General features: G+C 30.9%; 1 protein-coding gene across 1 annotated transcript in view; it reads left to right on the plus strand.

Annotated features, from left to right (window-relative positions):
- Nucleotides 1–16,076, plus strand: part of ADCY2 (adenylate cyclase 2) — a 605,008-nt gene that overhangs the window by 517,546 nt on the left and 71,386 nt on the right. The window contains exon 16 of the mRNA XM_031946113.1: nt 5,352–5,489. Within this exon, the coding sequence (XP_031801973.1) occupies nt 5,352–5,489 (138 nt within the window). The remainder of the gene's footprint in view (nt 1–5,351; nt 5,490–16,076) is intronic.

The following is a 16,076-nucleotide window of genomic DNA, read 5'->3' on the forward strand; positions in this document are numbered from 1 at the left end:
TGTGTGAGAAAGATGTAGAAAAAGTCTAAGCCCTTGACTTATTTTAGTGAACTTTTTCCTTTTTGTTTTTCTTTCCCTGGTTGCTTTAGTTTTATGTAAAATTTTTCTTTCCTGGTAATATCAGACAGAAAATTTGACTAGTGAATTATACAATACAATACATACATCTACACACAATATATAATAAGCCTGGAGAGTTTCATTATATAGATAAATCATTAAAATTATTGCTATATTAGATAATTAGTATTTCTTAGTAATTATGGTACATCTCATTATTGCATTTTTTTCTTCAGTGTTAACCCTGGACCTTCAGCTAAATAATGTGGAGGGAATTACAAAATGTAAGGGAGGAAATTGTTTTAATTATTACTAGATTTAATATTGCTTCATTTTGCAATATATTTAATTTACTTTCTCAATTCAGTTAAACAAAATTATTCAACTACTACTATCCAATTAGTCACCTAATAAACAAACCAGTAATGAGCCTCACAAAACTTAGCTAGACTGATCCTCAGATAATATACAATCCTTTTCTGTACTTTTTCTTGAGAATTCTGATCCAATCTGCTAATATGGGACAGGACCTCCTTTTGCTTGGCCTAAACTTTGAAAATGCAGATTAATATCTCTCAAGAGTGACTTATCCATGTAGAATTTTACTGGAAACTTCACAGAAAATTGTTGAATTAAGTTTCATGTTATCCTGAACAACTTTTGGAGGGAAAACTAGATGCAAAATTGTCACACTATAGCTACTGAGAGACAAGTAACTAAATCTCTTTTCCAAGGTCAGCCAAAAACCAATCAACCAAGCCAAACTGAAGACTTGTTTTAGAATCTCAGATTTCAGCCTGATTTCCATTTGATCAACAGCCAAACATTCTCACTAACACTAACTGGCTCATGAATAAAGGAAATAGCTGAATAAACAGGAAACTTACTGTAACCCTGTACTTGAGGCCTCTGTCATGGTACCATTACAGGTGAAGACACCATTTAATGAAATTATTTCTAACAGATTTTTGTGGAAGAATTTCATGACAAATCTACTTCCATGACAAGTTCCACTCTACAGTTATTTAATGTTTAAAGTCAGGTTTCATTATTCTTTTTGTAACTAAGATGTCTTTGTTGTTGTCATTGTAGTAATATATTTTCTTTTCTTCAATAACAGTGTTTTGTAACTATTTTTATTGATACAAATAAAACTCCTCTACTGTTAAATCAAATATGTAATAATTCCACATTTTGAATTTATGCCAAAGTATGTTATATTACAAATTCTGATGATTGCAATTAATGTATATAAAATCATTTAACCAAAAAGATTAAGAATGTATTTATTAATTAAGAATTTACTTCTATATACTCAATTCTAAAGGGAGGAAAACATGACTAGAAATTGCATTAATTTGTTGGGAAAAACCCTGAAAGTAGTATTTTTTTAATAAATTGGAAAACAAAGTTTGTTTTCCACCACCACTAATGGCTTCATTCTGTTCAAGACCATCTCCTTTCTTTCTCTGTAATTTTGCTTGTTCCTTTCCTTTGCCCTCCATCTTTATTACTCTAATCAAGCACATATTTCCTTCATCTAGCCCACTACTGTTTTCTTTCCAATAGTATTATAGGATCTTTACACCTTTAAAACAGAATTTGGCTCCGTTTATCTTTCTTTTCTTACAATTTTTTTTTTATTTATTGTGCCCTGTGTTAATGAGAAAAAGAAAAAAATGTAGCTTTCTTCTCTGGACCTCTCATAAATAACACTGACATAAACATTTAGTGTTATCAGACTTAAGGAACTATGTAGGTTATACCGGTGACATGGCAGATAAACCCTGTTTTTCTGGGACTCAATCAGGACATTAAATATAATTTATTCATGATTTTGATAAGTAGAAATATGGTAACAAATTTTAATAGTGATTTTTAAAAAACATCTTTTGATATAAATAGATTTCTTTTCAGTCATGTACTTATATTTTTCTTAATGTGAGAGAACTAGGATCCAGTAAATTAGCATTCATCTATAACTGAGAAGATAGCATGTTTACCTGTAAAACATGTATCATAATAATGATAAAGAATATTGGAGCAGACATGAATATTTTCTCAAACAATCAAAGCAATTGGAAAGGAAAAGTTTTTTTTTTTTTAACTCTCTATTGTAATTGTTTTTTAAATGTCCCATGTTCTTAATGTTTCTTTGGGAAATTTTGAAATGCTTAATAATATTAAAATTGTTAAGCTTTGCAACTGGATGTATCTGAAATCTAATATTATTTATTAGATTAAAAATAAGAATCCAATAAATAAGCTAATTCTAACTTAGTAAAACAGATATTTTCTCAAAATTTCCAACCAAATATTTCAATATTGATTAGTATAATATTAACATAACTACCTGTGGGGACAAGAGCTAACATAATATGTTACTTTGTTTTAATCTCCAGTTTTATACTTTTAGCATAAACTTTTTTTTAATTTTTCAGCAAAGACAGTAACATACCACTACTACATGGCTACTACTACATCTTTTTGTACTACTACTGTACTACTACAGTACCACTGTACTGTACTGCTACAATCTTTTTGGTATTTTTTTTTATTTCTAGAAAGCCCCTAGTATTTTGGAAGAGTAAAATGACACATAAGAAGGGAAAACATACATCATTGGAGGAAGTCCAACATCAATTAGATCATAGATCTATTGAAATACTAGTGACAGTATCATCACCATCATTACTATAAACAATATAAAATGAATCCCTACTGCTCATAAGGCATCTTGAAAGTCTATTTTAAGCTTAAAATCTAAGAGAATCCAATTGATACATTAAATAATATCCTGCTAGCTGAAAGAGTTTATACAGAGTTTGGTAGTCCTCTTTACAGTATATAATTACAAAATCTAGCCCATGTATGATCATTGTGCTAAATTCTACAAAGACTGTCCAATTAAGCACAAGTCTCCTTCCATGAGTTAATAATGTATGTATCTAATATATCCTTTCATTCACTGAACCTAAAAGAAATAAGTGAAAAACTCATGAGAATCAGAAATAGATGAAAAATTTTAAGTGTGGCTTCCTTTTCATATTTCTGTTCTTTGAGATTTTTTGGTAGGATTTTACATTAATGAGGAAATATTTGAGATGCTTGCCACAAATAGATGCTCTTATCCTATCTTTTTAAGATATCTCAAAAGTCTTATTGCGGGTTTAAGCTTTAATATCTTACATAGCTTTATAAGCTTAATAGGATTGAGTAGCTTAAAACTACATTAAGACTTTGGGGTTATTGTAGATAAGGAACAGCAGAAAGAATTGAAAAAGTAGGGAGGGTAAAGAAATGCAATGAGGAGAAAGAGGTCAAGCAGAATTTTTGCAGATGAACAACTTTGAGGATTATTAGTAGAATAACTGCTAACTTATTGTGGGAAATATGATCACAATATAATTAAACAAATGGAGGATTATGTGAACATACATCTAAAATTAAATATTGTCATAATCTGTTCTCCATTTATAATGTGATGGTTTATCATTCCCAAAAATAATGAGACATATTCCAAACATATTTCTATTCATTAATCAGACTGAATGATTATAAAAAGAAAAAGTATATATATATATATATATATATATATATATATATATATACAGAATATAAATAATAGAGGGTTGCATTTCTTATCTAGTAAAAATAATGTGAATGACTGATTTTCAAATGGATTATTATTTCACTTTTATTGGTCCCACAGTGGGATAGCCTTTTGCTGGAAATAAGTCAGAGTTCACTAGGGAAAGTATGAACTATTATTTATTATACATATTTATTCTGCCTCCTCTTCTTTAGAATCCAATGAAAAAGAATTTTTTTAAACTCTTGAGACCCATAGATACCATCTTGTTAATTAAAGGCACCAAACCAATAATTGAGTTATTCTATAGACAAATAATTCTTCTTACTTTGTTCAATGGAGTTCAGCTGGAAATATCCCTTAGAGAAGTTGCTTTCTGGTTCTTATTTCTTTATATTCAAAAGAGAAAATAAGAATTTATTTAGTACCTGCTATGTGCCAGGCATTTTAGTAAGCATGTTACCCAATGATCTCATTTGATCCTCACTACAACCCCTGGGAGGTTTCTTATTGTTTCCCTTTTATAATTAAGGAAAATTGAAGCAAAGAGAGGTGAGGTACTTTTTCCAGGATCAAACAAGTAACCAAAGCCAAGGCTAGATAATGGCTTAGGTTAAATCTGAACTCAGATATTTCTGACTCCAAGCCCAAAGTCCTATCCACTGTGTCACTTAGCTATTGGTTCATAGTTAGACAAAAAAATCCTGCTTTTTGTGGTTAAATAAAAATATTATGATATTAACTATCCTTTTGTAAGCTCATTACAAATACAACTCTAAGTCTGTATTTTGAAAACTTCTCATCTTCTTTTAATCTTGTCATCTCTTTGGATGGAGTTCAGAAAGAAGTGGTCCAAGGACAAGTCACTTCCCTGAAATTATTCTTAGACTATTGCTCAGATGGATAAAGTGAGTGCATTCCTTTTCAGTAACTGAATAGAAGTATTGGCATGTAAGCTCATCCTTCTGTCAGGTCACTGAAAGCACCTTTGGGATATTTCCAGTAGCAAACAGAACAGAGGTGACATACTTCTCATCCTTTTGCCAAATAGTTTCTAATTCCCCTATTAGATCTCTGAGCTTTAAAAACTAACTATTCATTCTATATAGTTTGAAAATTACAAATATTTAGTATGGCTTCAATAATAAGAATTATTATTGTCATTATTGTTATTGCTTTTATTATTTTATCAGATAAATTATGCTACCTTTTCCACAAATAAGTTGAATTTATAGGAAGTGTTTGAAAATGGTCATGATCTCCCCCACAAAATAATCAAAAGATGAATTTGAGTAACCAAGTGTTTTTCTTCAGATATTTTAATAGGTATACTAAGAGATTTAAAAGACATTATTTCAAGTATATTACTCAGATGATGTTACAAATTTATTCTTAAACTAAAATTATAATCCCAAAATTATTTTAACGACTTACCAAATTAGCTTCTCTGAAAATATAGCCAGCAGGTATATATATATATATATATATATATATATATATATATATACATACATGCACACAAACAGATATGTATATGTATATGTATATACATACATATATGTGTATATACATAAAGGTACATGTATATGTGTTCACCTGAATATATAAGTACATGCATATATGTGTATCTTTATGACTAGTTTCCATTAACATGTATAAAAATGGTCATGATATTCTGTTTCCTGTTCTCTTTCTCTAGCAATGTAGCAAAAAAGCCTCTGCCTCATTATTGTGGATTTTGAAATCATCTGGAATAATTGCAAATCGTCCTTGGCCACGAATCACTCTCACAGTTACCACCACTACTATTATATTAACCATGGCTATCTTCAACATGGTAAGTGCCTCAACATATAATACTTTAGCAATATACTTTAGAGCTCACATCAGTCTAATCATTTTCTCTTTTTGTTATATTTCTTTTTTTAATTCACTCATTAAATATTTTCCCCACTTAACATTTAAAACAACTTTTAAAATTTGTTTTTAAAACTTTTGAGTTGCAGATTTTCTTCCTTTCCCCCACCACAATTCCAATAAAAAACCATATGTGAAGTTATGCAAAACATATCCAGAAATCATTTTGTGACAGTAAACATAAATCTGAGAGAGAGAGAGAGAGAGAGAGAGAGAGAGAGAGAGAGAGAGAGAGAGAGAGATTGAGAAATGTATTTAGATGCAATCAGTTCCTTCTCTGGGTATAGAGAGGATTTTGCATCATAAGTCCTTCAGAATAGTCATTAATCATGTATTGCTGAGAAGAGCAAAATCATTTACAGCTGATCATCCCAGAACATTGCTATTGCTACATATACAGTACATTTCATTTTGTTTGAGTTCATGGAGGATTTTCCAGGTTTTTTTTTTTTCTGAAAGCATTCTGCTCATCATTTCCCAGAAAACAATAATGTTCCATCATACTCATATGTCACAATTTATTCAGTCATTCCCCAATTGATGGGAAATCCCCTCAAATGTATAAAAGTACAACTCAGTAGCAGACATGATAGCAGGAATGATATTCACCTCATCTTGTTTGATTTTTTCCTAAGTCTGTATTTTGAAAACTTCTCATCTTCTTTTAATCTTGTCATCTCTTTGGATGGAGTTCAGAAAGAACTGCTTTTTATGGCCATCCCCTCAAATTCTAATTTTTTGCCTTGAGGAGAGAGCTGCTATAAATATTTTTGTACATATAGGTCCCTTTAGTTTTAAAAAATCTTTTTGGGATTCCTGCCTAGCTGCGGTATATTGTTAGATCAAAGGATATGCATGAATTTATAGTCCTTTGGCTACATCATATCTCTTGATCATTTATCAATTAGGGCATTCGATCACATGTTTTTAATGTCTTTTTATAATTGAGGCCTGTGATTGTTTCAGTGAGGAAAATAACGCCATTTATCTTTTATGAAATTTTATTTCAACTTTCAGTAAAATAATTAGTACACAGCAAAGATTATCTTCAAAAAGCTATGAGCTGAAAAAACTTCATGGGCCACTTTTACTATTGCTATGGACCAAAGGACAAGGAAGGGCATGAGAAACTTAAGACACAGATGTTCATCCAGAAGGACAACAGAGAAATACCAGTGCATGATTCCAAAGAAGAGCAATGTTGAAGCCTTTAGTAGTTTGTGCCAAGCTCTATTGCCAAATTTGGTTCATTTGCTACAGAAGGGGCAACACAGGTTGCAGATTGTGTGCTATCTAAAGTTTTCATTTCTTCCATTTGTACTCTAAAGAAAGAAAATGTTTAATGTTGACCTGAATACCACAAGGATCAGACTAGGTAATATAAATAAAATTATGAAATTGCAATTAAAATGCAATTTAAAAACTATGGCAAAAGTGACAGAATTGGAGAGGAGTACATGGCATGGCAGCAAATGAGAAAATACTTGATCAAGCATATCTAAGAATTTGCTCCTCCTTAAGCCCTTCATGCCCAAGCATAACTACAGCTGTTACCATTATCAAGAGTGCTCTTCTGAGAAAGTTAGGCAAAATTTTTGATGATCTTGACCCTCATGAACCCTAATGAAAATGTTGTCAGTATAAAATAAAGAAACTAGTAAATTGCATTTGGCATTTAAAAGCCATTAACAAAATGACTAGAACTTATATCTTCATATACATTTATATCTATGCAGCACAATATATGTAAATATATATAATATGTATACAACATATGCACACAAAATGTGTATATTTATCATATGCCAGATATATACATAGATCATATACATGTGTATGTGTATATACATTTATATATTTGTATATACATTTTATATACATATATATATATATACACATATATATACTGTGGCATGTGTTGTATAGATATACACATAATTAATAAAATATAATATAATTGAATAAAATGTAAGATAAATCCCATATTTATTTCTGGATATCTCCCTAATAAAATATAAGAATTGAAACTCTTTGAGAATAGGAACTTTATCATTTTGTGTTTGTATATATAATACCAGCACAATGGACAGGTAGTTGGCACCATGAATAGAGTGATGAGCCTGGAGTTAGGAAGATCTGAGTTCAAATATGGCCCCAGATACTCATTAGCTCTCTGACCCTAGGAAAGTCACTTCAACCCAATTTGCCTCAGTTTCTGCCTCTGTAAAATGAACTGGAGAACAAAATGGCAAACTATTCTAGTATCTTTGCTAAAAAAATAACAGATGGGGTTATGAAGAGTCACACATAACTGAAAACAGCTGAACAACAAAACTGCATTGATTGGGGCTCAATCTGAAGAACTATTGTTAATTCAGTATGAATTTCCATTCATTCCACCCATTTCTTTTCCTGTTCTAAGTCAATGGATTTAATGGAGAGGCTACTAAAATTTGTTGCTGCAATAATGTAATTTAGTAATAGCTTAGGTAAGACTTTCATTGGTCCTTGATGTATTATGCTTTGAAAGCTTCAGAGGTCCTATATGGACCTTTGGCTCAGATGCAACAAAATTTCTTTGCCAAAAATTCAGAAATGACTTGAAATCTGATGCTATTTTCAAAAACTGAAAATGTACTTGGTTTTTCATATTGAACTATGTGATTTTCCTTTTCATGAACCCTAGTCTTTAGTTCCAAAACAAGGTAATTTTTTTGTTTTGTTTTGTTTTATAATAGATGATAGTCACCATTTTTTCCATGACAACTTTTTGAATATTTGAAATTTAGTTAACAAAAAAAAGATTTCTATGTGAATGCTTTAATGACTTCAATAATGATGCTTCCCATGGTTCTCAGTTTTGTTTGCAAACCAATTACCATGGAGTTCCATTATTTTCATGTTACAATCATAAATTAGCCTAAAACAATATTAATAACTAAGATGCCAACCATTATAGCAGTGTTGAATGAGGGCCAATGCATCAAGTGACCTGAGGATGGTTCAGAGAGTTTCTTAATTATATTTGCTTAAGATATAAAACTAAATAGATTTTTAAATGTCATTAAGCATAGAATTAAAATTTAGTGTCAGCTTCAAAAACCAGAAAAAGAGATAAAGACCAAGAGAACATGAGACAAAAGAAGTAGTGCAGGCAGTCATCAAATTAAATAATGCATCCCCAAACAGTCTGTGTTCCTAGTACTTTAATGCACTTTTTAGACTTAAAATTATCATCATAAGTCTCATTAAAAATCATTTAGCAAGTGACTATTCTAGGTAGGATACTACCAGGTATTTAGAACACGATAAGATATAAGAAAGAATCACAGAAATTCAGAGTTAATAGGAGCTTCAGTAGCCAACTAAATACATGTCCATATTCCCTTTACTTGAAAAACTCCTCTAAAGGTGAATTTACTATTTTTGAAGCATCCCATTCCATTTCATGATAGTTTTAATTGTTAGAATATAAATCCTTATATCAAGTCTAATTTTGACTCCTAAAAAATTTCATTCATTGTTCCTAATTTTGAGATGAATCAGAAATGTAATTACTGTCATGTGAAAATGGACAGCTTTCCAAATACTTGAAAATTTTATCATGTCTCCCATGAATCCTCCTCCTTAGGCTAAAAATCTCCAATTCTTTTCAATAATCTTCATGTTGCAAGATCTTGGGATCCTTTCTGGTTTTTTATTGCCTCTTCCATATCTTTCTAGCTTAATAAAGCCTTCATAAAGTGTAATATCCAGAGAATGTTTTGTATAACATAGAGTTGTTTAACCAAGAGAAGAGAACACTTGGGAAAGGCATCATAACTGTCTTTGAAAGACTGTCACCTGAAAAAAGGACTAGATTTATTCAACTGGTCAAATCCAATTAGTCAAAACAAGTAACAATCAATGTAAGTTTCAGAGAGAAAAATTTTGGTTTAATGCAAAGGGAAATGTAGAAATAGCTAAAGTGAAATGAGCTGCCCCAACCAGTAATGAGTTTCCTCTCATTACAGGAAGCTAAATGTCCACTGGTTGGATATGTTAGAGAGAAGATTCTTGTTCAGGTAGAGTATGTTGGATAGTCTCTGAGGTACCTGAAATTTTGTTATTCTCTTTCTACTGTTGAATAGCCTGTAATCTATTTAGCGAAACAAGAATCTACATAAATAGAGCAACTAGAAATGAATAGAAAAACTAATATCTGTTGTGTTGAGTGGTTCAAAAAAACAAGGGATATAAGATTTTAAAGGAGGAAATATTCTGGAAAATAGGAGTAGTTACAAATAATGAGTGGATTGATGCTTAAGGTAATAATAAGATAGAGAGAAGGGAAATGTAGGAAATGTAGCTGAAGAAAATGGCATGACCAAACACATAGGGGAAAGTGTAGGCATTTCATGATATAAAATCAGTACCTTTGACTGGAATGAGAATTCATATAAAATAAGTTGAAAGTATAAGAAGAAATTTTGTAGAGGCCTAAAATACCAAGCTAAGAACTCAGATATTATCTTGTAGGCATAGAAGAGCCATTAAAGATACCTTGCAGAAAAGAGAATAGAGAAGTAAAAAAAGGAGTGTTTTAGGAAAATTGATCTGACAACATGCTCTATACAGCATGGATTAGAACAGGGAGAAAAATATTTACCCCAGCTTTCAAATAAAATCTCATTGTTGTATTAAGAGTTACTATACAGTTTCTAATATATGATAACTTTGGTACGTTTTTATACATTTTTTGAGTATAAAGCTGCCAGCCTTTCTATATCTTGGCAAAACAAGAAGGGAAAGTTTTCCTGCCAAAACCCATGATTAGAAATAGTCATATTCTCTTAATTTTGCTCTTAGATTTCTACTAACACATTCAGAGGTTTTTATAAATCATTTGAATATTCCAACATAGGCAATGTCATTTCTGGATAATAATCAATTTACTTGGGTGAGGGCAGTAACTTCTTCAGGCTTGTAAAAGAAACATGTGGTAGTACATTATAACCAGGAGGACCTAATATAAATTCCTCAACTTCTGGAAGAGTTAAGATACACAATTTAATTTTTAGTATATTCTGTTTTCTAAAAATCCCTTTTCATGTAGTTTTATATATTTGAGGTTGTCCTTTATCATAAATTATAATTTAAGTTGAGGCTATACATATGGAATTAGTGATCTGAGTTACCAAGCATTGCCAAGATATCAACAGAGCAATAGAAGGTACCTTGAGAGAAAATAGGGTACAGTAAGCTGAGGAGGATAGAAGCAAAAAGAGAGAAAAATATATCATTCTTTGTTAAGGCTCAAAGAATCCACTTTGGAACTATTTTAGAGGTGATTAGTTTCTCGGGGCAGATAATTCATTCATTCATTTAAAGAATGTTTTTGTAGGGGGTTTTGTTTTTGTTGTTTTGTTTTGTTTTTAACATACTACATACAAGGTACTGTGCTAGACACTGGAGATACAAAGATGGAAATGAAAAGGTTCCTCCTTGAAGATGCTGGGGAAAACAATATATTCACAGATTGTCAATACAAAATAAATTTAAAGTATTTTTCAAATAAAGACCATCAACAATTAAGGAAGATAGAGAAGGATTTCATGGGAGGTTTTACTTAAAACAAGCATTGAAGGAAGTTAGGAATTCTGAGAAGTGGAGCTGAAGAGAGAATACATTGTAATCATGGAGGACAACCTCTGTGAAGGTAGTAGTAATTTGAGAGGAGGAATTGGAAGAGTGATATAAGAACTTGGGGGATAAGTAAAGTTTCAAGTAGGAAGTTAAAAAAAAAGACTCAGGACAGACTCTTTAGTAATACAGTAAAGAATAGGCATATAACTTTTTTCAAAAGCTCTTTTTATAAGATCCTTTTTTTATTGCCTCTTATATAACTAGTGTCCATTAATTAGTTTAAAGAAAAAGAAAAAGAAATAAGAGATTATATTTAGGAAATAAAAAGACTTTTTTTTTTTAACAAAACATGTCCAGGTTAGAGAAGGAATAAGTAGCAGGTAACTAAATCAGTGTTTATAAATGCTTGATAAGATCAGCATTCAGATCAGGGCTAGGCTTTTGGCACAGTACAAAGAGTATTTGGAGAAAAATACACAATTTATAATAAGAGGAATGTGTTGCAATTTTACTTCCTCAGAAAGCAATCTTTTGCTTGGTAAATGAGGTAGAAAGGCCTGTAGCAGAGATACATTAAAAAATTATCTTTGGAGAAAGAAATAAAAACAAGTGGCTTTTTTTTTTTTTTTTTTTTTTTTTTTTTTGTTTTTTTTTTACTGAATTAGCTTCTGTTGCTGTCTAAAACAGCAAAGAGGCAAGAGATAAGCTAAAATGCATTTTTTCTCCTATTCATGGAAGCTCAGAGAGAAGAGATCACAGTCCCTCAAGAACTGACATTTTTTCCAAAAGCATAGCAAAAGGTATGCTTTGTGCTATGGAATTAATGATAATGGTCTCAAAAACCCTTGAAGGGCAAGGACTGTTTTGCTTTTAGTATCTAGCATATTAACTTATATATAGTAGGTGTTTAATAAATCATTTGAATTGAATTAGAGTAAGTCAAACTTTTTAGATGCTAAAACAATAGAAAATCAATATTAATAAATATATCCAGCTGCATAACTCATTTCTATTCTAATAACTAATGAATATCAAAGGGAGAAAAAAACTTGTAAATCAGTGTTATTCCTTTGTGATCATTTGCTGAGAAGCAGGTTTCAGCTTTTCAAATTGCCTGAAATTTTGAGATATATTTGGTTATAGGGTAAAAAAAAAATACCATCATCTGTGCCTCAAGGTACTATAAGTCCCATTTGCCATCATAACTTACCATATGTTCCTTACAAAATACTCATCTTGTTAAAAACAGAAAAATTGGGAATAGAATTTAAAATCACATGAACCTAACTCAATTCAATAAAAATTTATTCATACAAAGAACTATGCTGGATGCTTGAGCTACAAAGACAACAAACAGTTCCTACATCAAACAACTTTACATTCTTCTAAAGGATATATCATGTATCAGATAAATAAATATAAAATAATTTAAATAGAGAGGATACACTAAAAATGTTTCTCTAAAGGTTGGCATATAAGCTGAATATAAACATTCTAAGATTCAAAAGTAAGAAAGGAGTGGATATCAGGAATTTCAAGATTATTCCAAATTATTGGCAGTTCAGTGCCAAGCTCATGAAACAATAAGCTAATTTTGATGAAATATTGAATGTCAAAAGGCCTGAACTTGAGATGGTGAACTCATAACTATAAAGAAGAAAATGAGTATGAGAACAAGTATGAGGGTAGAATCAACAAGGATTCATATCTGTTTGGGTATAAGAAAATATATGAGAGAGGAAAGAGACTAGAATGACTGAGTTTGAAAACCTGGTCGAGGAGGATTCTAGGAAGATGGTAAGTCAGAAAATTCCATGCTCTTCAGAATTTCCTCCACAAATGAGGCAAAATTGTGCTTCAGAGTGAACATTTCAAATAAATAAGAGTTGAAGTAGAACAGTGGTCTCCTGGGAAAATGGGAAGATCTGAAGAAAAATACTAGGATGGAAGTTTGGCTGCTGTGAAGTGTAAATACCTTCAGGCTAATTCCTCTGAAATAAGCTGTAAGCCCTGGAGTTAGATAGGTTGAGGGGTAGCCTTGGCCTCAAACACAGGAATTTACACCTCTCAGACTGTTTGGAAGACTGTGTCAGGGAAGATAGAGAGAACTTCTCTTGTCAAGGAACACCAGCCCAGATTTGCTGAGGATACATGGCCCTGGGTGATAAGGAACTAGCACCTATCTGCTGAGTAAAGAAACAGTGAGGCAGGAATCCTGCTGTCTGCAGATACTTCCAGGAGGCTAGATTTCTTGATTTGGAGTTAAATGGCCACCTAGCCCCCCCCAAAAAAAATCAGAGAAGAACATTTTCTTAAAAGGCTTTAAAAATAAAATGAAAAAAATGAGAAAAACTGAAGAAAAAAATTGCAATTCAGAAAAATCATGATTACGTAAAGAAGGTCAACCAACCAGAAAAGGAGATCCAGAATCTTAAGAAATGACTCCTTCAATATGAGCAAAGGAAAGACAGGAAAAAAGTTATAAAGACCAGGATATAAAACAGACATTCAATGAATTGCTGAACTTAAAGGAATTTGTTGAAAAAAAGAACCTGAACTTAATAGAAAATTTAACATATAGAATCTAAGGTAAACAGCAAAGATTAATTTTAAAGGATTTGATGTGGACAAATTGTTTATGTTTTATATATAGAAAAGTAAGCCATATGTCTAAGATTGTTATTAGAAATTGAGTAGTTCAAAAGAAATATTAAGTTTTTGCTGTGTATGATATGATTCTTAAAAGCAAAACCATAAAGGAAAAGGTAAATAGAGTATTTTATATAAATGAAGTGGGAGAGCAAAAACTGGCACATAGCAAACAGACGGAGGAGATCTGGTAGTTCTGGAACTCTCCTCTCATGAGGAAAATGTTAAAGAGGGAATAATCTATCTATATTTAGAAGGGTATAAAAATTTTCTAAATTCACAAAGAAACAAGAGAGAGTGAGACTAGGATAAAAGAGTGAATAGATTAATGGGAATGAAAGAACAAGAGAAAGGGTGGGAAGACACTATAAATGAAGGCTCCTTAAAGACAGAGATCAGGATAGGCTAAGTAATAGCAGGACAAGATAATGGGTAGAAGTAAAGCAAAGGAGTCTGGATGAATAGAAAATAAGAGACACATACAAACATAATAATATTGTTGGGAAAAGCAGGGGTAATAATCATTGATCTCAGACAAAGTTAAAGAGAAGATAGATTTACTCTAAAAAGAAAATTAGGTAAATCACACTATTTGCCAACCATATTAATAAATATTGTTTTAGATCATTTAAAATAAGTAGATAGCATGAAGTTGGATTATTGCTGTGTTGGAGAAAATAATGAATTGCTGAATCTAGAAAAATATGAAAAGATTTTGACTTATGAAGTGTAATGATATCCACTTTCAGAGAATCAGAGGACAAACAACCATGTTAAGTCTTAAATGAAGTAATATGAATCAATTCATCTAGAAAATCCTTTCCAAAGGAAATACATAGAGCCATTCAGAAAGAAAAATGAACATTAAAGCATTTACTACCTTTATTATAATTACCAGGAGTAAAGACAAATAGATTCTGGAATCCAGTTTCCTGTTAAGTTTTTGTCTTTGGAAAGAATTTTTCTAGGGGATTTGATTTGCATGTGAGATTTCATTTCTCTTGGGTAATTCTTAGCAATTACTAATGTATTGATTCTTTTTCTTAAAAATAGACCAATGTTCCTGCTCTTTTTTTCCTAAGACAGGTAACTTAGTAGATGTTTAAGGTATTTAACAAATACCTTAGTAGAGGTATTTGGAAGGAGAATGGAAAATACTAGTTTAAAAAAAATTAACCAAATTTTGAAAAATTGTCTTACATTTTCAAAAATGAAAAATGGAGAGGGGCCTTCACAGGATAAGTAGGATGCATGATTTCAATTTTGTTTTGGAATTTGTCCATAAGAGAAAATGTCATGATATTTTTATTACATTGATTTGAAAGAGATGAAATTCAAGTGTACTCCATCTAATAAGCCTATATACAGAACTCCATTGGGTTTATTTTTAATATTCAAGTGGTAGATAGAATGTAAAATATCTAGATGAAAAATTGAAAAATAAATGAAGCCATTAAATCCAAATATTTAATGACTTTATTTTTTTTCAATTTTTTAAAAAAATTTCATCTATTCTACACCTACCACTTTTTTCTTGACATATTTAATAATGTCATTTTGCATCATGTTTTTCATGCTGCTCTCAAAAATTTTATGAGAATCTTAGTATAGTTTAATCATAGTTTTTTTTTAAATGTAAGAAAAAGGTCTTTGAGCAATCAATTTGCAACTACCTAAAACAAAAACTACAGGATAGCTTGATCTTATAAAGAATAAATTCTGCAAGACCAATTTAATTTTTTTGTGATATACCATAATAAGTCAAGGAAGCAGTAATCACAACAAGGTATCTAGACTTTTGGAACAATGACATCTTAGTGAATGGTCTAGGAAGAAATGTACTGAATATTGAATGTAAATCATTGATTTTGTACAAATCTTTTTAAAAAGACATGATGCTGAGTTGTATTAATTATGACATACAAAATCTTAAAAGCAAATCTACAATTTAAATCCTTATTAAAATGTCATGTGAAGTTTAGGTCTCTGCATTTTTAAGTGATGTGGAAAACCAGAGTACACTAAGAAGAACAACTACAATAATTAAAAGAATGAGGGAAAAGAGGGTGGTGATTTAACTGTGATAGAGGAAAGAACATCAGATCATTTCTAATAAGAGAGTCGAATCTGACAAAATATTATTATGTATCAGAGGCGTAATCACTAAATTAATACAGAAAAAAATAAAATAATAAACTATTACAGTCACTCAATTTTCCCAGAAGGCAAAGGC

The sequence above is a fragment of the Sarcophilus harrisii genome, chromosome 1 (genome assembly GCF_902635505.1).
Source record: "Sarcophilus harrisii chromosome 1, mSarHar1.11, whole genome shotgun sequence".
In the NCBI taxonomy this organism is placed as follows: Eukaryota; Metazoa; Chordata; class Mammalia; order Dasyuromorphia; family Dasyuridae; genus Sarcophilus; species Sarcophilus harrisii.